Source organism: Meleagris gallopavo, chromosome 8 (assembly GCF_905368555.1).
Source record: "Meleagris gallopavo chromosome 8, MGAL_WU_HG_1.1, whole genome shotgun sequence".
Taxonomy (NCBI): domain Eukaryota; kingdom Metazoa; phylum Chordata; class Aves; order Galliformes; family Phasianidae; genus Meleagris; species Meleagris gallopavo.
Genome location: NC_139411.1, coordinates 7,071,492 through 7,095,957, shown reverse-complemented (window position 1 = coordinate 7,095,957; position 24,466 = coordinate 7,071,492). Strand labels below are relative to the sequence as shown.

The following is a 24,466-nucleotide window of genomic DNA, read 5'->3' as shown; positions in this document are numbered from 1 at the left end:
TCCATGGGCTAGCAGCAGTGACACAACTCACACAGCCATACCTGTGCTTTGCTCCCTAGTACACCCAATGCCAGCAGCGTGGTATGACACATGTAGCTTTCTACGTAAGACAACAGTGCTTTCATGGAAAGATCAGGTACTCTGTGTGTAAGCCAGCAAGTCTTGCAGTTGGGCTCGCCGTACTTCTGTGACACAGATTATCTGTCACCAGATTAAGTGACCAACAGATATCCAAATTGACTCTACCTATATAGCACTCTGTGAGCATGAAATACTAGCACCTGACCTAAGGTGAGATATTGACTTAGTGAGTGCAGAGGTGAAAGAGAGAAGGTCCCATATGTAACTGGTCCATCTCCCTGCTGGAAATGGAGGAAGTCCATTCAACTGTCACACAGGATGAAGCAAGAAATGAATGTTCACACATCCCAGCTGTAGCTGAGAGAAGATGTTGCTGCTGAACGTAGACTAGATTTCCATAACATATGCAGGAAGTTGACTGACAGCTATTAAATTCTGGGTATCATCCTGGTTTACAATTAAGAGCCAAGGTTTAAAACTTCCTTGAATGAAGAAAAAGATATCAGTTCAGTTTTTTGTATGAATCAAAAGGTACACGATGAAATAGTACCCATGCTAAGCTGACTGGGAATTCATGAGAGATACAACACACTTTTGGTCAAGAAACAGAACAACTACTGTTATAAAACACACTATCAACACAAAGATGCCTTGCAAAAGAATACTGACCTCTTGCTGTTGAAAGACGTCTGTATATTTGCCCAAACCAAGTTTGCTGAATAGCTCAGGCAGATCAGATCCCTTGAAGAGGCTGTTGAGGTTACAGCCATTGCTTCCAGTCAGTGAAGAAATGCAGTCCATGTAATTACTGCTACTGAGATAGTGTTCAGCTGAAAGGAAAGGAAAGGCAACTTTCAGTCATGCCACAGAAGTGCACAGTTCTCAATTACAATAATTACATTCGATTACCCCTTCAATAGCCAACTTAAATTAATTTTATTTAATAACAGAATGGAAAGGAAAAAACAAAATACACCTTTAAGTGGTCTGAAAGAACAAATGGATTGAAGTGATTTTTCTTGTTAACCTCCATATTTATTTTCTATTAAAAGATGTTCAGGTGAATCTTCAAAGCAATAAAAATCACATTAAGCATTCATCTGGGTACAACTCAGGACCTCATACAGGGGAAGTCATTGCAACACTGTTGCTTTTCCCCCTCCTTAACCCCTTCTCCTCTTTTCTCCAGTAGTTATTTTCAAAAGTATCATTGCACATGAACACAACCAACCTGTTCTGGTTGGAACAGGGATATCATGCCAGAGCATTCTTGGTAGCAAGAGTAACTGTGTGATTTGGTTATCATTTCAGTACATCACAGACATAAAAAAGTGAAACAGCTTTATAAATACTGCATCTGGAAATATGCTGCCTATATAATTTTAAGTTACATTCCCTAAAAGGTATATTTTAAAAAAAAAAAAAGAATTAAGGTTAAGTTTTCAAAGAAAACAGATTTTGCTTAGCAATCAATTTCCTCTGCATGTACATACTGACAGTACACAGCAATACTAAATGACCAGACAGTTAATAATGATTTTTCCTCCTGTTGCATAACAACAAGAACAAAGGTAGCTGCCCAGGACTGCATCAAAACTCTGTAAATGGGGCCACTTTGTTACAGACATTGGAGTATAGACTAAAAGAATACTTTTCCAGGTGAGTAAAATTCAGATTGTTTCAGAGCCTTCTGCTATAGTCTCCACTACTGACTGCCAACAGGAGGCTGTAAAAACACCACTTTTCACATCCTCTATGTTAGGGTTCTTATTTTCTGGGAATAAACTATTTAGAAATTCTCCAGACTGTTAACTTGATCCCAAGTGCCTCCACCAACCTTGGCTCTGTTTTGAAAGAGAATTTTATAAGATAGCGAACTATTCAATGTTCACTGCTGAAATTATGAACATTGGGTTTGACAAATGAAGCAATTACAGTTGGCATTTTAGACTTTAAAAGGTGGTGCCTTCATCTCTTCTGCATCAGAGGAAAATACTAAAAACATCCAAAGAGAAATTAATGATCCTACGCTTGGGGCAGATTATGCAAGACAGCATAGTAAAAGAAACAAAATTATGAGATACTTGTTAGTGAGGAATCATGATGAATTACCATAAAAACAAAGCAGAAGTTCAACAGCACTATGTGACCCTAAAATCTTGCATTGTAGCTCTCCCGCACAGTCTCACATTAAGGTAAGCACAAATGTTAGTCCAGCCAATTCATAGCTGTTTCTTCCACCTCCTTCCCTTCCCTGGAAAAAGCTACAGTGATAGCAGTCTGAGGATTCCCACACTGCCATTACATTCAAATTACTAATTTTCTTTTAATGTATATGTAAATGCATTTTCAATTCTTATTTGATTAAGCTTCCATTTTAAAACTTCCATTTTATTTAATTTACATGTAAGTACTGGCATGATTTTAAAGACATTTTTCATCTCTTCTATACTACGAATATTTAAAATACTGCATGTAGCCATTCGTTGTTGAACTAATATTCTTATTAGAAATATATATCCATAAACCAAGTGTACCAACCATGAATATTTACTCAAATTGAAACTACCCAATCTTATGATGTGCAACTTTATTATTCTTATCTGTGTACTTTGCAATTAGTCTGGGATTTAGGTTTTATTCACCTTTGTAAGAAGAACAGAGAAAAGTAAAAACAGCCATAATGCCGTCAGACAGTATGGTTCCAAATTCTCTATTCCCTCTTTTTGCTGTCTTTCAGAAAGGCACATATTAAGCTACTGAAAAATGAAATGAAGTTTCAAACAATGTGGATGAAGTAAAATAGTGGTCTGTAAGTTTTAAACTTCTTTTTTTTTAAAAAGAAGGAATGAAAACCCTTACAGCCTGCAACCAAACACACGGGAGTTTAAAGCCCTGTGTTAGGCCTAGCCAAACACATAATTTAACATTATTTATTTTTATCACCATAAAGAGAATGCTTTAAAATTCACCATCAGCACAGCTTCTAGTTGCTACACCAGCTAGCAGATAGCCTAGTAAAAGCCTGGCTGTTGCTGCACTGATAACAGCAGAACGATGTTAGTCTAGAAATAAGCTCTTATTAAGGCTGTACACCTTGAAAAAGCCTTCTAAGACAGCAAAGAACTTTTAGCAAGTATGTCTTGAATTTAAAAAATTTCCTCAAAGGTTTCCCTTTTGGACCATTACTTGTATATTATGTTACACAATCTTACATATGCTTTCACTTTCCAATTTGTAGAACAACAACAGAAAAAAAACCTTAAGTTTATTAATTCATTTTACAAGCAACAGTAATTTGAATCCCTAGTGATGCAGTCAGGAAATACAAATATTAGAATAAATATTTACTGGTATCAGTTGGGTTTTAAAATAATAATGATCAGATCTTAAAACATTATTAACCTGATTTATTTTGTTTCCTCTTGGGGCTGGCAATTGAGGAGACAAATTCATGAGCTGTGGGTCCAAGGCCATTACGATCTCTCCAGTTATCAGATTCACTGCCAGTTCCCAGGTGCTCCCGACTGTTGGATCGTGAGAGAGACATCGATGAACCCTGCAAGTCACAGAAAGAAAATTTGGGCAGAAAACACAAATTTGTGATTCAAATGTTTTCTTTGAAGCAGTTCAGTTAAAAAAAAAAAAGCTTTAATACTTTTAAGCATCTTCTTGGCAGTTGATCAATTGGAAAATAATTGTAAACCAGACGCAAAAACAGCAGGTGTTTGAAATCCTTAAACCACATATGTTTTAAACAGAAGTTTAGAGACCACACTTCAAAATCAATTTCTCAGTATTTTTAGGTTTGTTTCCAAAGGTTCCGTGGTACCACATTCCCACGCAAGTTGTAGACAAAACAGTCTGTTTACTGCATCCCTTCACGGCAAACAGGCCATTAGTTGGAGAGAAGTGGATCCATTATACACTACTTGACAACTATGTTTATAGCAACAATTCTGCAACAGTTTGAGAATTTTTTTTATAAATAGCTTCTCATATTTCTGTAAAGACCGCTATCAACTCTCATCAATACTGCTAGTCAGTGCTTCCAATTGGCTACATTCCCTGAAAAGCTGCAGTTAATTATGGAATTAGGATGGACTTATCCCCAAAATTGGGGTGATACCACACTTGCATGAATTGAATACAGAATTAAGTGAACAACTTAACTCCATATATTTGCATCAAATTCTAACTGAAAAGCACAACTTGAGAGTTAAGCAACTTTTGTACTGCTCAGGGAAAAAAAATCAACACCACTGGTGAAAAAAGCAAAAGCTCTTTGTCATTGGCAAAATCAGGAAGATGTGAACTAAGGCTAGTAAAACTTGACAATTGAAGAACAAAATGGATTTACTCCAAGTCTTCCAAACAAACAAGAAGAGATCAAGCCTCTGCAATGTGTTTGATCATCGTTATGGTTAAAAGTTTTAAAGCAAAAATGATGTCAGTCAGTTTTTCTGGAAAACTGAACATTCATTAATATATCACAGTGAAGTTTAAATGTTCAGTGAGCTTATTTTCACAAATTAACTTTCCAGACAGTAGACTGTAATACCAACACCACATCTGTTCAAAGACTGGGCCCTCAGTGTATCCCACACAGTTCACATCAAAAACACGTGTAGGGGAGGAAGGGTGGCAGTACAGCCTCTGATACTAATGACATTGAAGACTGCTAAGTGGAAGCAAGAAGCAAAGAATCCAAGATATTTATTTTTTCCCCATGTTTCCACAATAGCTCATAACAAACAAGGATGATAGGAATCCTAATGTTTCACTGGAAGGAGCTAAGTCTATGGTTTGTACACAGGCAGACTCCAAGTAACTAAAACACAGAATTTTCTTAGAACATCTTTGCTTAGAGAGCTTTAGTAGAGCATCATAGCTGGGGGGAAACCCCCCAGCTCATCTCCATTAGTATAAAAACAACTTTAAATAAAGTTAGAGTTCATTTGCTTTTTCTCTCTCACAAAGTTACTGCTCCAAACTCAATACAAACCTCCAAATCTATTACATATAGCTGAAAGCCACACAAAGTTCATATCAAGTGGGGAACAGCACAGTACCCTTCATCCTATCATCAAATATCTCATTTGAGTTAAAAGATAGATACATCCTACAGAAAAGTTGTCCGAAGTTCCAGACTGGAAGAAACATATTGCTTGCATTTTATAAAGGTGAGATAAAAATAAAGAAAAATGAAGCAGGGAAATGGGCACAGCAAGTGCATGTAAAAGCTAAAAATTGTTAATTTTGGGAAAGTCTGTAACTTCAAAAAAAAAGTTACATCTATCACCATCATTCACTAGAAATACATTTCCATTACACTGTGGTTTTTATATACCTCATAGGTAGTTGTCATAGATGGCTTATATGATACATGATTAGCTCTTCTTAGTTCTTTGATTGTTTCTGCAGGCATAGATTTAGAGAAGCCCAACCCGCTCCAGGTATTTGTTGGAGTTCTCACTTCTGTTACAACCGGCTTCTTTAACATAGCTGAAAAATGCAGAGACAAATCAGTAAATCTCAACCTTAATAAAGGTGACGAGATAATAATACTGAAGTCACGTATGCTAAGTATGCTAACTTTAACATACTAAACAGTCATTTTAACACTTCCATTTGCAACAGATTGAATTCTACCCATCCTGAAGGCAATTTATTCTGTTAGAAGTAAACCCCATTGGGTTGCAAGAAAGTAAAAAAAAATTATATATATATATTTAAAGTATCAAAAAAGAGGGTTTCTGTTTCTCTGCCGGTGCCAGTATATTCAGTTTATCTTTAAACAAGGTTAAAAGATTCATATACTTTTATGTCCCTTATGAATTCTGTAGCTTCATCTATTCCTGAAATAATGATCAACTTAACAAATATGACAAACATCCTAATGCTTAAATTTCATTTAAATGATGTCAATTACAGCAATTAAAGCTGAGAGGCTTTTGAAAACAAACAAAAAAAAACATGGTCGAATTGTATATGGATGTACTCACACAGTATCCCATGTGCAACTTCTTTAACACCATGATTATGTCAGTGTTAAAAAAAAAATTTGGAACATGGAAAATAAGTATGTTTCACTTTCAGCTTCAAATCTGATTACAAATGGAGTTACATAACTGAACCTCCAGAAAATTATTTCAGCGATGAACTCAAATGTCCTAGAAGTCACTGTTTATTCACATACCTTTGGTTGCTAGTAACTTCTTCTGTTCATAGTCAAATGCCTGAAAATTAAACATGCAGAAGATAGTTCACAATTCTAAAATAGATCTTCTAAAAACTTTTTTTTAATTATTTCACAGATTACCAATAACTGAAAGTTTCCCCTGTATATAAATGCATTCATACAAATGTAGGTAAATTTTAATTATCTCTATTTATATGAGGCTGCAGCACTATTTAGATAGGCAGATTTCTTTCTGTAAAAGTAGTGTTTAACATATATTCCTAAGACAGAACTAGGGTGATTACTTCAGTAAATGTCCCTGTAAATGAGCCTGAAGTTACAGAAAAAAAGCTGTGTTGACATTGCTTATGAGATCTTGTAAAATATTTTTTCATCTCCATTATTGTAAAGTAATAAGACTTTGCACACAAGTGTTTAAATGTAGATTCATATAGCCATGCAATTTATTTTGTGCTGAAGTTATTTTATTTATTCACAGAAGCATTGTTTTAACTCCCTCTTTGTCTTCCTTAACTTAGAGTTGAAGACTGAACCTTTCTTCTTCCTATTTCTTCATATTCCAAAGAAAGCAAGATTTATGTTTTTACTAAATTAAGTCTTTGAGACGTACGATGATGTTTAATTACTTATTCGAAGAGGTCTTACTGTACTATGTGGAAATTAACTAGTAATCATATAGCAGTTTCAGCACAAAAATGACCTTATTTTCACCCTTCTGTACTGTACCACCTCATTGGAAATCATTTGGAAGTAAGGGAAATAAAAAGATTGCAAGGGAAGCAATAGAGTCAAAGAAGCCCCCTATAAACCACACTCATATTCCTGTGAGAAGTGACCATATTTCATGTAATATCACAAGACCAGGTACCTCAGCATTATTTCACTATCTAAAAGCCAACCAGTCAACCCACGTACAACCACATCCCTGTACCATGAAAGAATGAATAGTTTCTCTGGGAAATACTTCTAATGAAACAGTGATGGCAGTGCGCTAGCCAAAAACCCCCTTTGCATTGTGTGGTGCATACATTTTGCAATTACCAAATTTTGCACCAGATTTGGGCCTATTGGGGGGAAGCATACCTGCATATTTACATATGATGGCTGAGCTAGACGTGCTCTTTCGGAGTTCTGCTGGGCAGCTGCTGCTCGCTCTGCGGCCCGCTCACTTCCAGGAGCCTTTTTGTCAGCCACAGGACTTTCAGAAGCACTTAACTCTGCATCTGAGAGCAACCTGTCGGTGGTACTGAGGAAGCAAAGTCAGCATTAAATCCAGCCTTCTCACCTTAACAGTAAATATTCGGTGCGATTTTCATAACTGAGTTGTTTTACCTTGAGAAGTATGGCATTTTCAACAAGAGCCAATGTGCAAACATTTCATCATCCTTTACAATACCTCCAAGTCTCAGCTTTCCTTTACCATATGTACCTTTTTCTCCGTCAGTGAAACAAAACAAATTGCTGCTTCGTATGCTAACAAGTATGAGGTTATGAAGTTAAATTTGAGCTTTCTGGAGTCAGGAATCATCACATGCAATCCCTACGTAGTAGGACCTCATGCTATTTAGCCTAGCTCAAGCTAGCAGCTCAACACATCTAACAGACTGATAGTAGTAGGATAGAGAGACAAGTGATGAAAATTGATAAAGTTAACATAAGCCCTGCATCAATCATTGCAATCCTATGTGCCAATGTACCTCCTACTTAAATCCTTTCTTTCTAAATAAGGAAGAATACTTAAAAATCAGCTCTACTCTGTGCCTGCTCTATAAGTGCACACTCCTCCTTCCTTACTTCAAAACAGATATGTAACCACATTTTAAATGATTAGCCCAGAAAGAAACTCCGAAGAAATTTTGAGTGCAAGAGCCACAACATAAAGAAAAAAAACATACAAGCAACTGAGTTAAAAATCCTTGGATTTCTCAACTGTGAGAACAGAACTCATGAAATATTTGAAATATTATAGCTTTAACAGTGTAAATAAATGAGGTAAGGAAAAAACAACTCTAAAGAGTCATGATAAGCAGTTCCCAAAAGCTACTTAACATTACTTAAAAACATCTCATTAAGAACAAAACCTGTATTGCCAAGACACATGACTCAAAAGGGCCCTTCCCACTGCTAGGTCATTAAAAAAAACAAACGAAGTCACTGAGAACAGTGTTTGAGAACATGCTGTTATGCCCTGAATGTAGTTTTTCTACCAAGAAAACAGCCTCAGATACACACAAAAGCAAAAACCCTTGCAGTTAGGAAATGATCTCAAAATAATCAATAAGAAGGCAAAGTACAAAAGAGCATCCTTTAGAAATATCTAATGAAAATTTCTCTGTAAAAAGTGCCCTTTCTTGTGGAATAGAAAAAGCATTTATCTTTCTCATTTTTCCTCTCCTCTGTCATGGGTACAAACTAAAGAAGAAAATTCCTAGGACGTACAAAAATCATTCAAAATTTGCAATCAAAAGGCAAACTGAAGGGTACCTAACCAAAACCAAACTCAATTTAAATCACCTCATTGACAACTAAAACATCCATTCTATCTACAAACACACATACTAAGTATTTTCGCGTGGTGAAAGCTCCATTTATCTGCATTTGCACTTTTAGCTTACTGTAAGTGAGAGTTTTTGGTGCCTTGCAGTAATTCAACTGTCTGCCTCTTTGCACAGGCCTGTTTGGAAGAGCTTATCATCTGCTTCAGATCACTGGTATTTGCTGAATGGGACGGACTTCTTGGCATGCCCACTTCTACAAAAGCATCATTGCAACCTGCAAGATCAATAAAGAAAACTTAAAAAAAACAAAACAAAAAAACACTTAAATCTTGTAGTGATTATTACCTTAGTAAGCATACTAGAATACAAAGCACAACCTGCTTTCCTTCTTACATAACTAAGCTCAGTCTTTAGAATAACATCTTGCTTTGAATTAAGTCAGAAATTTAAGTTCAGATGCACCAGAAAAAGCCAACAAACCCATGTATCAGTGTCAAAAGAGTACCTGTTATGACTTGTAATTATTTTTATTTATTTATTTAAGTAAAAGCCAAGTAACATTAACCAATTTTAAAGATGATTGGAAGTGACTAGTTATTTCAAATGAATTTGATTTGTTATCCTGTTCTATTAAATCCTGTCAGGTGGTAAGAGAATCTTTGCTGGAATGAAAGCACCTCACTTAATATTCAAATATCTTTAGGGTTTTGCAAATATTTTTGTGTTTGATTGGTCGATGCATCTTTCATTCAGACAGCCTTTCAGACGACCACAAGCATTAAGAGCATCTCCTTTACTGAACAGTATTCACAAGAGGAGCAGGGCCTTTACAGAAATCTACACAAGTTTGAAATGGAATTGATCTTGCCTCCCTCCAAGAAGTAAGGAAAGCTCTTTATGCTGCACTTTAGGAGGTGAAGTAATCAACTGAAATGTTATTATAAAATGTGCAAATAAATTCTGCTTGCCAGTGTCATTTAAGTTTGATGTACACATAATTTTGTGCAAGAATAAATCTGTCAAAGGCATTAAATCTTTCCTTCCACTGAAAAGCAAAAATAAAACATTGCTTAAGCCAGCAGATAAATCTTCAGCAATGAAATTAAGCATCTATAAACAAAACCCTAAAATTGTACAAGCACTATACATTTGTATCACAGCCTGTAGATGTTGTACATTTGTTTCATGAACACACGTGGGCTACACAAACACTACGAAAGAATAAAGTGCCAAAATCTTACCTTCTGTACCATTTGACTTGGCAGCTACTTGTTCTGAGGCACCGTGAGTGCTTGTTTGTCTTGCTGAATCACTGTGGTTTGCGCTCAACACATTTTCTCCCAGTGAAGTGGCAGACAGCGCAGCATACTTGATATTTGTGGTCTAAAATAATTGTCAAATTTAAGTGATTGCTACACTTAAAATATTGTAAATTTTGCCCGTCTGTACAAGAAACAAAAGATTCATCTCTGACATAGGAAAATAATATGTTTGAATGCCCCATTTTTCAAGAAGGGGCATAACACAACATTTTGAAAACGCTACTGTTCAATTTGAAAACTTAGTAGTCTTCAGAATCTACTAATGTCACTTCTTTATCCCTTCAGACTTCCTTAGACAAGGTTCATTACAAACAGATCTGATTCTCCAGAGATCATGTCTCTTACCTTCACGTGACCATTTAAAGAAGCTGACACTTTCTTATTCTCTGACTGCATGCCATTGACATGGACTTCAACAGGAGTTAGGCCCGGTGGTGGAGATGGAGTGTTCTGACTATAATTAGGTACTCCAGACAGCAAAATACTAGTTAAAGTTGCTTGAGCAGTTGATGGTATCATTAGGTGTGGAATAGCAGAGAAACCTGTGAAAAGACATTTTGGTAATCCTCTAGTTACGTTTCTCACTTAACTCAGTGATTCAAATAAGTATCTATCATTACATAGGTTTGAAAGTTTCCTTTAGAATCACATGCCAAAAATATAATGCTTTAATCATTACTTCTGGATTAACAAAGTTTATTATGTTAGCCAAATGAAAACATTGTATGTGACAGCGTGTTATATAATTTCATATACATATAACTTCAAATTATGACATTTATTCATCTGTGTGAACGTAAAACTTGGGAATTAAGGCTCTAAAATGAATGATTCTGGACTCTGTTGTTATTCTTACACCTTACTGTTGAAGAATCAACAAAATCATCCGATCTACATTTAACTTCCACCAACCTGTGGCATTAGTGTTAGCAAGAGACGTTGTCCACAAAGCAGGGCTAGGTGTGCCTGAACTTGGACTCTGCAGGGGACTCACTGAGCTATTGAGAGCATTCAACAGAGAATTTGGAGTAGTTGAGGTGTTGACGGAGAGTGCTGTTGGACCTAAAAGGCCTGCCAAAAAATTACACGTGTGAATATTTAGCTAGGACTTGATAAAAGATACTCTTGCGAGTTTTAAGCAGCAATAAAAAACAAAACAATAAATAACCCAAGTAACAACAGAATATATTTTATAGGCAGATCTTAACATTAAGCTTCATGTTAATATGGTGCAAACAGCACATTTAAGGACCAGGATTCTTTAACTGGGAAACATGAGAACTGCAGCACTCTTCATGTCCATCTTCTGGATGAAGTATTGTAACTTAAGTCTGAAATAGCTGTTTTTCATGTTTCATGCTTGCCATCGTTTGTATTACCTCACTGCTTCAGTTTGTTTTACAGAAGCATCGCTTACAGAATAAGAAAGCAACTGTATTTTATAACCTTGCTTTCATTTGAAACAACAGCTTTTTTTCTGAAAACCTCATGAACTAAACCACTACTTCCACAGTAAGAACTATTTAGTTCCTTTTTGCAATTTCAATACTGATAGTAATCATCCTCCAAACGCATTTCCTCAAACTAGCTCTCAATATATGAAGTCAGATCAGAAATATATTGAGATGAAATAAAAGCCAATCCCAAGGTGCAGGCATGAAAAGAAAACTACAGCAGGAGCCATGTTAAAAATTACAGTCAAATGGAACATTAACTTTCATCTGTGTGATCTTGACAAAAGCATTGACAGAATTACACAGCCCTCCTAGATGGCAGACTGCAGGGTAGTTACATGGTAATGCTGAATTTTGGGGACCAGTGACATTAAATTTGTCACTAGATTCTTGTTGAGTAGTTCAGTTCTGTACTTGTTTGATAATTGGCCTTTGCAGAGCTTGAAAAAGAAAAGATAATTTCAGTCTGGACTACCCATTCCTTCTATGAAATTCTATCAGATAAGAATCGTGAATATTTCTGTCCTACACTTCATACTGGTGAGGAAGGTCTAAAGTAATAGCCTATGCTTCACTTAACTGAATTAAGATACATTAATAAAGTAAAATACATACCAAGTCCAGTGAGTCCTAATCCTGCTGAAGACAAGATATCCAAACCAGGACAAGACAGACCAACGGGACATGAGACAGTAGAGGCATTTGATGCTATGGTGACTCCACTGCTTTCAAGTCCCAGAAGACATTTCCGTGCCTCATACATATTTAAGGCATTTCGTTCAACACTTTTTACAATCACAGACTGGAGTTAAAGACAGACACAGGAGCAAAACAAAAGGAAAGAAGAGGAAAACCAGTAACGAACAGCTGTATAACGCGTCTGCAACACGCACAACTCTTAAATCTCCCCTAACAGTAACATAGCAGTGTAAGATAATGTGGGAAAACATCCATTAGCAAGTACTTAAATTCAGTGGCTTAATGGTTAGGTTAGGAATTTCGTATGCATTTTACAAAGCAGAAATGATGAAAGTATTTTCTATCACTGGTTATCATTGCTTACTATAAAAACAGGTTATTACTGAACCTTAGTGGTATTGGGCATACCAAATCTGAAGTGCCCCAAGATCTATAAAAGCGATTCAATAATTGAAGTCTTACACTCTTTTACCAGGGTTCTATATGTCAAAGTAGACAAAACTTTCTACAAAAACAACCAAATTCCTAGCTGTCTGAAAAAAGCCATAGGTAACACCTGAAAAATTAAGGAAATAACCTATTTGTAACCCTGTAAATTCTCCTCACACTGTTTCTTTGTATAGACTGTACATATCCCTACACAGAGATGCTGAACAGCTAACAGTAACCAACACTGCTTTGATAATTCTGTTTGTTACGACAATATGGACAATGGTATAGATAACTGAGTACTTCCTTCTCACATTTACCTGAGTATTTTAACAACAAATACCAATTCTCAGAAATACTTTGTAATTCTATTCTGTGTTGCTTTTTTCCCCTCCAACTTCTCTGCAGACAGTTAAACTTCCTCACAGCAGGTTTTTTTATTCTTAATTCTGATTGCTAAAGAACTCTGCAATTATGTGGGAAATATATGATTCAAGGATTTCCTTTAAAACCAAGAATGGGTCTAATCAGATCTAATGTTTCCCTCCTATTTTTTTCCCCCTCACTATTTCTATATAAAGTCTAATCACTATATCACCAAATATTTAATGAATAAGCCAAATCACCGTAAAGGAGAATTATTACATTTAAATTGATATTTCAAGCAGAAAATACATACATATTTTACAAGTTTATGATCTATTAAGTCAGGAAGGAAGGGCACACATGTCAACTCACCAGCTCTGAAAAGCTGGTATAAATGCCTATAATGAATACATGAGCTTTTTACCAACCTTGCTTGGTTGCTTTGGCTTTGGCTTAATGCTTATGAAGACATCTAACTGCTCCATTAGCTGCGTTATAAATTGTGGTTCTACTTCAATTTCTTCCTTCATATCAAACATGAGCACAAGAGGAAGGCAACCCTGAAAAGATAGATGCAAGAATTTAAACGTATGCTTTCCTCACACTAATGTTAGCAGTGAACTGAAATACATATTGACTGCACGCGTAAGCACAAGGATGTAGTAAGCCCAGAAAAAATAAGGATGCAGTTTTAAGTAAAGCCACTTTATTGCCAATGAGAAAGTAACTGCAGCTTTTTACTCTTGGATTCTGAATAAAAACTTTGGTGGTGTAGAGATGAAATGATTTGTTGACTAGTTTGACATCAGTCAGTGCATATATACCCCCTGTTACCTCCCTAGCTAAATTAAGACTATCTAGAGGATGCAAATTCAGAAATGATTATTACATATCAAATCAGAAAAAGATACTGTCAGAAGCAGTCTACATTAGATTCAGCTTAGAATAAGGGAAAACAATTCTAAAAAATTGTCTCCGCAAGTCGCCGTGATCTAATGCTCAACTTCTACTTTCTTTTTCCTATACTCCGTAGCTAATCACGATTTTCCACTAATGTAAGTGGCATCACTGAAACCTTTCAAATATTAAGCTTCAAATTATAGATAACTGAAAAAAATACTCAAAAGCAACCAACCCTAAAAAAAAAAAAACAACCAAAAACAAACAGATAAACCCACCGCAGCCTTCTCAAGGTATCTAGGGGTTGTTAGATCGCTCATAAATAACCAAGTCAGTAGAAGACAAGTCTACTTAGTGTAAATTTGGATTCACAATAAAGTAAATATAATATCACATGTACCAGGAAAAAGTTGAGTAAGAAAACAGACATTTGACTAAATATGACCATTTCCTTAGTTTCCTCCTCTTGCTTTGGAACAAAAGTTACAAATTGGTATATTCTTCACATCTCCAGCTCAGTATTTAATTTTTATGTACGTCTTCTCACAGTACCACTTCTAACTACAAAATACTTTCCTAACATAAATTTAAATTAAAGCCAATTCTCTTGATTATTTTGACTTTAGAAAGACTGATATAACTTCACTAAGTAAACTTGGCTAAAAAGAACGATCACAAAGTTAATCTAAAGAAAACACACTGAAGCCAATAATCCATGTTCCCATTAAAAAGCTACAGAAAGTAATACCATGAGGTTTAATCAAATGCCTGCTGAACAAAAATGCAACTGAAAGGTTAACAAGACAAAGAGGGAAAATGGAAACTTGGGAATTGGAACGTCAGGTTTTATAAATGTAAATGGCTGGACTTTTGCACTGAAGTTTTCCTCCTGTGCTTAGAGCACAGGATTTGTCAATATCATCCATAATTAAATACAATACAGTCCAAAACATTATATGCATAACCAATAAAGAAAGTCTACTTTTTTAGTGATTATAAAAACACACATAAAAGCAAGGGATTAGAGATGAGAGAAAGACAGAACACTTTATCAAGACCCAAACCCCTCTCAGTCTACTAGTTAAGTCACTACATCTTCTTTCTTCCGCCTACAGTTGGCCTTCATCACTGCTATGATCATTGCCTTAATCAACATGATGAATATTTCTCTGCAAGCAACATGTTGATGATTAGAAACTGAGAATAGCACATCACCAGAGATGTGTGAGATGTACACTCACACTTTATACATTAAATGGCCTTATCAATGATATTAGTTTCTAGCTAATATTAAAGTTTCCATTCAGACATACTATTAATCAACTTCTGAAGTAGCACTGCTACACTACGTATGTCATAAACTAAGGCACACATTAAAGGCATACTGTCAACTCTGCAAACATTTATGGTGTTTCTTTCCTTGGTATCAGTGTCTAGATTCTTCTAGTTACAAGATCCCTAAAAATTAAAACAGAATTACTTGACCTTTATTTTTATATCACATCCCCCATTCTATAGGGCACTTCTACAGCCTGACTGTGAAATAGCATCAACTATTATTCTAGCTGAACCAGAGCAGCTGGAAGGAGCCAGGAACAAACAGACCATGGGAAGAAGGTCAGCATGCAGTTCTACCTCACAGAAAATTGCTCTAAAACACAAAACACTGGACTATGTCAGAGAAGAACCAATCAAGAAAATAGTACTTTAAGTGAAGCTCAGAACGACTGCAGCTGTTTAGTTCTAAGTACAATTGACAAATTCAAATGTTTATATCTGAGGCTGAAAAACACAGATTTACTAAGTTAGGAATTGGGGTTAAGATTTTATCTGATTAGCTGCTTCTTCCCTCAGCCTTTCAACTGACTAAATAAGACAAGCAGAAGATGTCAGCACATAGCAATAACTCCTCCCTCCCAGTCTCCTTCCACTCAGGAGCATACTGTTACCATAAATACAAATTGCTTATGCTGCATTAATACTGCCACAGCCTTTTTTCAAATCATGCTACCACAGATCACAAGTACTTTGAGTAACTACAAACACACACAAAACACTGATGAAATTAGAACACTCAGCTGATTGAGCATTTTGCAATGTAATAACACTTCTCTAAAATTGACTTACACTGGGCCAATGTGGAAAGGGTACATTTTCCATTATTTAGCATTTTTACAAGCAAGTTTAACTGAAAGTATTTACCATGAGATATTGTCTGGCAAGACAGACAGACTCAATTGTGCCCTGGAGGTAGACAGTGGATTTCTTCTGTGGGTTACTAGGGTCAGGGAAATGAATCTGAGCACCAGTCCTCTGCATGATATGTTTGATGTTACTGCCATTTCGACCCATCATAAAGAGATGATGCTGTGCTGCAATGTCCAATTGCGTGCTCACAGGGATTGCTGAAGCCAAGCTCCCAGCTAGGTGTTCTAGAAGCATGGCTGTTCCTTCCTGCAGGGGCAAACACAAGAAGCTGATGATACAGTCCTTGTAGGAAAACAAAAGTTGCACCAGACTGCACTTGGCATTCAAGAAAAATTTCTGTTTTGATTAAAAACTCAACTGTTTTGTAAGAAACTTCACTATTTCCATCTTAAGACAAAAAGGAGAGTTTAATTGTCATCACTAAAGACAAATATTAAGACATCAAACTGTCTGATCTCAGCAAAACTCCTGGGCCACATACACAGGAATAAGAAAGTCAATTGAGACTTTATTGGGTAGGTACACTTGCAAAATTTATCTTTCAGTTTTGGCCTCAGTTATTCTCATAGGCTTGAGATACACCCATACGAGACAATATTTATCTGTCACACTGCCAGTCATTAGTAAAAGTTTCTTTATTACAGTAAATCGGCTCATGGTAGTGAGCCTAACTTCTGTTACATCCACATTTCACAACCAACTTAGCAAGACAACTCTGATGAACCATTAAGGCACATTTCAAAGTTAAATATTTGACTGCACATTGAGAAAATTGAAGCATGAAAGACTTTCTACTATTGCTTTTATTTAAGATGAGTGTAGGATTAGGACACATTCCAGAATTGTCGCAAACCTAAAGAGGTATACAGCAACAACAAAATATATAACTTGATGTTGTGCCAAGCTTTTAAACTTAGAACTACCACATTTTTACACTTTATCTACACCACTTCAAGTTTTTTGAGAATTAATACTAAGATTTTAGAAGTGATTTTGCCATCACATGTATGGATGGGGAAGGATATAATGTTAACATAATACTTAGATACCTAGCTTACAAATATATGTACAATATGCAGAAACCTCCTCAAGATGACATTACCTTCACAGCACTAGTATTATTTTGTGACCCTCTGACAATGACTGTAGCACCATACATTCGAGAGCGTTGTTTAAAGGAAACTGAAATGTTGTATGTCTGAGATATATGCTGAATGGTGTGAGAATTAGGATCAGGGATTGGTTGCAGAATTCCAGCAATAGGCAATTCAAACATGAGTACCAATGGAAGCAGCTCCTAGAACATTAAACAGAAAATACTGAAAAACTAAGTCATGCTCAATAACATTACCATAACTTTATTAATGAATTGGAACATATTGATCAGTTATAATTAAACTAATATATTAATTTGTTCATTTAGGAAGATATTATCTTGAGTTAAAAAGGCATTGCTTTTCCAAGGAAACATGTTTTATGTTGTTGGTTTTTTGTTTGTTTTAGACAGCAATTTTTGTTTGTTCAAAAACAACAGGAACTTTTGCAATTATGTGGCAATCGTAAAGCCATAGTTTAATTACCTATATTTATCCACGCTGCTAACAGAAGTCATTATTTGTAAACATTCATAGAGAAGCTTTTGTTCTGCCACAGATAAGAGCTCTTAAATCAGGTACAAAGCTACATAACATTGGCTTCATGTCTTCGAAGACCACATTTTTATAAATAACACACCTGACTACAATTATTGTTGGGGAAAAAAACATTACACTTCATTAGATTTGTTACCTATGCTATGATGCACACAAATCAAAACCAGAAAGGGAAGACAGGAAGTGCTGTGAGCGGAGAATGGAACCAAATTCCACTATAATTTTATCATTTCCATACACATAATAACAACAACGGCTGCCTTTTAAATCATATTCACACAGGATGCCTGAGTTTCTATAGGTCAACTGGGGAGCATAAATGAAAACGCAATTTTAAGCACAGTATGGGATACTTTACTTCTTGCTTATACTGTAGACTGTTCAGTGTTTTCCTCGAGCTATTTAAAAACTGATTCACATTCTACTAAAATCTATATGATACCCTCATATTACTCATATATTACTCATGGATACACTTGTTCATTCTATATTTCTGCTGTCAGAGGACAGGGCCAAACAACTGTAAGGATCTTACATCTACACAGCAATATTTTCCTTCAAGGTGTTTTCAGGGGAGCATTACACTGAAATAGGCTATTACCCGAATTCTAACTCTTGCAGACTCCACTCCAGCTGGCTGTCCTGCTATAGACACCTGGAAGAGTAAGAAAATAGAAAACACGCATTACATTTTCAAGTGAGGCATTTGAAAATTTATCAAAATATCAATGCTTCCTTTAAGAATCAACACTGAAGTGACATCCAGTAACATTCCAACTGTTGCCTAAACCACAGCTAAAAATTTAATCCAACTTAAAAAAAAAAAAAAAAAAAGAGATCTACTTAAAAATATTACAGCATCTTAGGTTACCTACACTTCAGCAACTAGAAGTTTATCAAATGATCAATACAGTTGTTAGGATTAAATAATGGAAATAGTACTTTATGTGCTGAAAGCCTTTCAGCATGTTTTCTTGAATGTTTCAAAATTGCTGTGTTTTGATGAGAAGCCCAAGAGAGATTCTAAACACCACGATGCAAGATGAGAAGGTAAGCATTTCACTAATGGCTAGCATTACAGGAGACATCCAAAACAGATAGTGACTTATTCTACTGAAGTTGAACTTATAATAGAATGTTTGTGTTTGTTAGCTATGCACCAACTCTTGTTTTCGAAAACATAACAACATGAGTCAGAACTAACAACGAGTTATGCATGATTCAATGAAGAGTTTTAAAAAAAGGCTTTGTTTTTCATAGTGCTGCTTTAGCAGAATGCTCACACTAATTTGCTAACTTCTGCATGCTCTAAGTAATCTTAGCTTTAAAAAAAAAAAGATTCGTGAAGCATCACAAATTGTTCTGTTCATAAAGCTTTCTTTTATGAACTCCTGTGCTTTCTAGAATGTAAACAACAAATACTTAATTCTCTGAACTTGAATTCCACTCCTCTCCAAAAAAAAAAAAAAAAAAAAGAAAAAGGTAATTGGAGGTAAGTTTAGAACTGTTTCATATTGATATAAATATTTGCCCAAGAAGCTGTGGATATCCCATGTGCTCCATCCTTGGGAGCATTCAAGGTCAGGCTGGACTGGGCTTTGGGCAACCAGATCTAGTGAAAGTTATCTCCACCTTGACAGGGGAACTGGAACTGGAGGGGCTTTAAGATCTCTTCCAACCCAAACCATTCTACGATTCTAATATATTTTAGAAATCTACAATACAAACTAGCTAAAATGTAGTAGTTAAATTAGAATTATACATACTTGGTTGCTTTTTTCTGCTTGATTATTCCTATTTGAGTCTGGAAAATGGATATGGCATCCTGTTTCCTCCATCACCTTTTTAATATTATTGCCACCTTTACCTATCACATGAGAATGTTCTGTATGTGAAACATCCATCTTCAAGGTTACCCGATTGCTCTGGAAATGAAGCACCCATGATTAGATACATTAAGAGCAGAATCTGAGTATTTCATAGCATTGGAACTAAAAGAATGACACTGAAAACTGCTTTTCAAAGCATTTTTGTAGTTCATCTTCTACTCAGATGAGACACTTTAGTATGGATCACAGTCATTAATATTTTCTAATGCAGAAGTAACATGGAGATGAAGTTAGACCTTCAAAATACCAAATTTTTTCCAGTACATCATTTTTTTTTTTTAAATGCACAAACATTGTCTAGAGCTTTTCTTAATAGTTAACGGTTGCTAATAATGTTCACAGTTGTTAAAGAAAAATGCTGCTTATCACTGGAGAGCTCCTTCTGGCTGGCTGTGGAAGAGAATGAAAAGTTGGCATACAACAAAAGTTGGCAGAAGCTTCATACATTTACATGAAAAATTTGCTACTAGATGAAATTAAAATCCGATAGAAGACCTGAAAGTAAATTTTTTCTTACTTTTGTGTCCAGGACTGACATGATTTTCTCTTTAGCTTCTTTAACGTTTTCCTTTTTTCCAGAGACTTTAATATGAGGATCTATAAAATAAATAAATATTTTTAAGAAATAAAACCAATATCTATCAAACTTTTGTCACCAGTTAAAGGATAGCAGTCTGAAAGAAGCATTTTCAAAGCTTCCAAGATTATTCTTACCCACTTTCTATCGTTTATTGATCAATTGTACCATCAGCCTTCAGCTAAAAATCAAATATATTATTCAATCCTTTCAGTTAGGAGTTCAGGATTACCCAATCAGTTTATTACACACTGTAACCTACATAAAATAAATACAAATCACATGCCAGATGTGATTAAAAATAATGCCTGTGATACAGTTATCTACCTAAGAAACCACATCTTAAAAAAAAAAAAGATTGAGGGCAAAGAGAAAACTCTTAGCCTGCCTCAGTTGAGCTTTTGACACAGAACACATCGAAGGGGGAACTGATGACACCACCCAAACCTCAGCATCACTTCATTATCTCATTTCTACAAGTATCCTTCACTGTCTTAAACTGGCAATAAAAATGAAGGTGCCTCCAGCAGAAGCAGCTTTCTAATTGAATTTACCAAATCAAATTGAAATAGTACCATTAAACAATAAATAAATCAAATCTTCCAAGTGTTCAGTACATTCAATCACTGTTAAACTAGATACTCAAACTAGATACTCAAAACTATCATCAGCTAATTGAAGCATCTGCCCCTTGAGATGTAAAATTGTGGATCTACACGCAAACTAATTTGCAATATAATTTTCAAACCATTGTCCTTAAGAAGCCTATTTTGCTCTGCTGAGCTAACAGGCAGAGTATCTCCTAAGTTAAGCATCATATACACACCGGTGTGTGGAAATCACATATTAGATGGTTTAGCAGCACCACCTGGTGTCCAGAAGCATAAAGTACCACAACGTACCACAATCCAAAATGACTCTCAAAACATGAGGCAAACACCACCACCCAAATTTTTAAGTCTCAGAAACACAGACTTGATCCTGCAAGTGATGCTAGGCACGTTTCTCTTCCCCTAATACAGGAATAAATTTGCAGGAAAAGCACTTTTAGTCCTGGTGCGGAATGAACTGTTCTCCTCAAAAAACCCTACATCATCTTCTGGCTAATTAATGCTACATTCATCTAATTCATTATGCTAAACTGGTATAAACATCTTCGTTCACAAAGGTAAATGTGTTTTCAGTGGCTGGAAAAAATAGCGTAATACAACACGTCTGCTTTTGTCATCATCTCAGCAACAGAAATATTTCACTAGTACACAAATGCCAAATAATACAACTTAAAATTGTCAACCTGTTGTACTCAGTTGAAAAGTGAATATGTTTAAGTCATGCTTGGATACACTTTTTCCAGCAGTAAAAAAAAAAAACCCTAGTGTTTTAACACTGGGAAGTTTGAACGCATTCAGCTGGGAACACAAATGTTGAAGGAACAGAGGATTCACTGCCAAGTCTAATGAAAGTCAAGAAAAATGTGGCATTTTGAGTTCTAAGAAACAGACATATTTCTTTAAAAAAATAAACAACCAAAAATTGTAGCTGCTAGAACACGGTATGTGCATAGAACCTAAGAGAGGCCCTGAAAATATGCTGCTTCAGCCTTTTCACAACAAAGTAAGAAAAACCAAAATAGTCTTAAGGGCATTTTTTTTTTTCTTTCTGTTTTAAGTTGACAATAAGCCATGTGGTTCTAATGTGTTTAAGCTGTGAGTGATATTTGAAGTGGATGGCGCAGGCTGAAATTCCCAGAAGCAGATTCTAGCACATGATGTGTGCTCCAAGTGCTCGTTAGAGGCAACCAGGAAAAACACAAAACCAAAAACAAGAACAATTCAGGGTTGATTTTCACATTATTGTAAACATAGTATTTCAATACCCATTTGGTCACAAGTACGAAAAATATCTGGTATCACAGCTAGCATCCCATAGCTCTTAGTGCTAATGACAAGTACTGCTGCTCTGTCATGTTTGTTCATGCAGGGGTGAAGATAGATTTCAGGTCATGCATTTTCTCCCTCATTCATCTAATTTGGGTCCCTTTCTTGTTGATACTTACAGCTTCAGAAAGAAGTAATTCTGTATTACTGCATTTCGCTTTTCTTTGCTTTTAGAGGAAAAAAAGCTCAATTCCTCACATTAAGAAACAAAAAGAACCCAGTGTTGTCAGTGACAAATCTAGATCTACTGTCATGTAGTCAGTGACAAATCTTTCAAACGTGGTCTTAAGTACTCTCTCCTCATTTGACTCCTTCTCAATGGCACAGTGTTTGGAAATGGATATGAAGCAACTTGTTTTTTGTGTTACCAGAATTCCTCCTCTGAGGCTTGCTCACTCCTTCAAGGAAATGCTGTTTAGATATGACCTTACAGACAAAATCTTGCATTAAAAAAAAAAAGACAAAAGTACAAAAACTCATGCACACAACAAAAACGAAATTAAGCAAACAAAAAGCTTATGTTCAACCAATAGAAGTTCAATGCTTTGAATGGGCTTTGCAGGAGCTGAGAGTGCACTGGAAGGATGTACGGCTGAAAGGTGAACCAGCAGATTCCCACACAATATCAAAGTAACGTGCAAAACCAGGCCACCACTTCAGGAATTGATTAATAAGTCAGAGTAGCAATTTAATTAGGTAGTCTGATTTCCTGTATATTATAGACACTTACATTTCTTAAATATACCTCTCTAGAGAATCAAATTGTTGCTTTGCAGTTCCTCTGTAAGATTGGACAAGTGGCAAGTTTTCTCTTCTACTGATTCATCAGATTCAGCCTCCCAAATCTATACCTTGTAAAATTTTTCACTTAAATTCAGTGGTTCTTGTACTTTTTTTCCTGATATTAAACAACAGTAATTTCTTCCAGGGAAGGTACGTACATACAGTCAAGTCACTATCATTATGGTTTGTTTTTTTTTTTTTTTTTAGCCAAATCCTAAATCCTACTTGCCTGTCAATTAACAAAGGAAAATGATAAGTTGCCTTTTTTCCACCTGGCTAAACCGTATATTATCAAAGTAAAGATCTTCCTATTTCTGTTAGGAAGCACTACAACAGGCTTACCAGAGGGTAATCAAAAGGCAAGTTTCTCCCAAGCTTCTTGCAAGCTTCCTGCAGACCAGGCTGCATTTGTCCTTACATGACCGTATGCCAACAGAAACAATTTGCCACTAAAGGAAGAAGCATTCACCTACAACTTCAGCTTTTTGCTTAATCCAAACTATTTCCTGCGTAACTCTGACACCAAATGGTAACCAAGATTTGTTTTCAATGTTTATATCACTGAATAGGATTAAAAGAGCACATTCTATTCTTCATGCCTCAATACAGGAGGGTAATTAAAACTGTTGATTTGGGCTTCTTAAGTATTTTCTGTATATGTTCCAACTATAAGAAATGAAACACCTTAAAAATCCTTGTTCCAACGAACTACTTTTTAGCAGCATAAACTGAAGATTTGATCAGGAATTGATTGTACCAAGTGATGCCTGTTGGCTGCTGCATTTACATTAGATAAGGCTGAGCAAGACTTTTCCATGCTACTTATTTTCTCAGGTGCAACTGTTTATTCCATGGCACAGTAATTTTTTTAAAAATAAATTTTATAATCTTACCTCTAATGAAACAAAAGAAATATTTCTTAAGTAAAGGCCTATATTTACTATTTGAAACACCCACTTGCTATGAGCACAGCAATGCAGTCTCATCTGACAAAGCCCCAAGTAAGATGATTAATGCTGCTTTGAGTGAGAAGAGCATCGTCAGGCAGAAAGGTCTGGCAGGTGTAACATATCCATAACATTGTCAGGACTCCCTTCTGTCAGTATTTAGAAGGACCCAAACCCCTCACAGCACCTGTACGTGTTCTTAATGTGAAAGAGCCCACTTCCTTAGTAAGCTTCCAGCACAACGGGCTCTGGAAGACAGGGACACAGCAAAGCATTCTCCTCCAGATGACAACTGGGTCAGATCATTAAGAAAGCATGAACTATTTTATCCTAAAGAACATAGGTTTTTGTACTTAGTTTTACTAAAACAGCACTCCCACATTTTTTCCCCCTTACAGGCTTCTGAGCACAATCAAGACTTAATTCCACGCTTAGCAGTTCCCCTGACTGGAAGTGTATTTCAAATGAGTAATTACAGCAAAGAGCAGATGCTTATTATGAAAGAAGAAATGAGACACTGAA

At 35.8% G+C, this 24,466-nt stretch overlaps 1 protein-coding gene across 1 annotated transcript in view; it reads right to left on the bottom strand.

The window, feature by feature from the left end:
- BICC1 (BicC family RNA binding protein 1) overlaps window positions 1-24,466 on the bottom strand; it is a 96,679-nt gene that overhangs the window by 5,321 nt on the left and 66,892 nt on the right. Inside the window, exons 4-19 of the mRNA XM_085229261.1 lie at window positions 20,218-20,297; window positions 19,578-19,736; window positions 18,413-18,466; window positions 17,262-17,456; window positions 16,154-16,405; window positions 13,480-13,611; window positions 12,173-12,359; window positions 11,016-11,174; window positions 10,449-10,645; window positions 10,023-10,164; window positions 8,899-9,055; window positions 7,367-7,529; window positions 6,281-6,320; window positions 5,432-5,586; window positions 3,487-3,640; window positions 751-911 (exon numbers count right to left, since the gene is read on the bottom strand). Coding sequence (XP_085085387.1) covers window positions 751-911; window positions 3,487-3,640; window positions 5,432-5,586; window positions 6,281-6,320; window positions 7,367-7,529; window positions 8,899-9,055; window positions 10,023-10,164; window positions 10,449-10,645; window positions 11,016-11,174; window positions 12,173-12,359; window positions 13,480-13,611; window positions 16,154-16,405; window positions 17,262-17,456; window positions 18,413-18,466; window positions 19,578-19,736; window positions 20,218-20,297 — 2,387 coding nt within the window. The remainder of the gene's footprint in view (window positions 1-750; window positions 912-3,486; window positions 3,641-5,431; window positions 5,587-6,280; window positions 6,321-7,366; window positions 7,530-8,898; window positions 9,056-10,022; window positions 10,165-10,448; window positions 10,646-11,015; window positions 11,175-12,172; window positions 12,360-13,479; window positions 13,612-16,153; window positions 16,406-17,261; window positions 17,457-18,412; window positions 18,467-19,577; window positions 19,737-20,217; window positions 20,298-24,466) is intronic.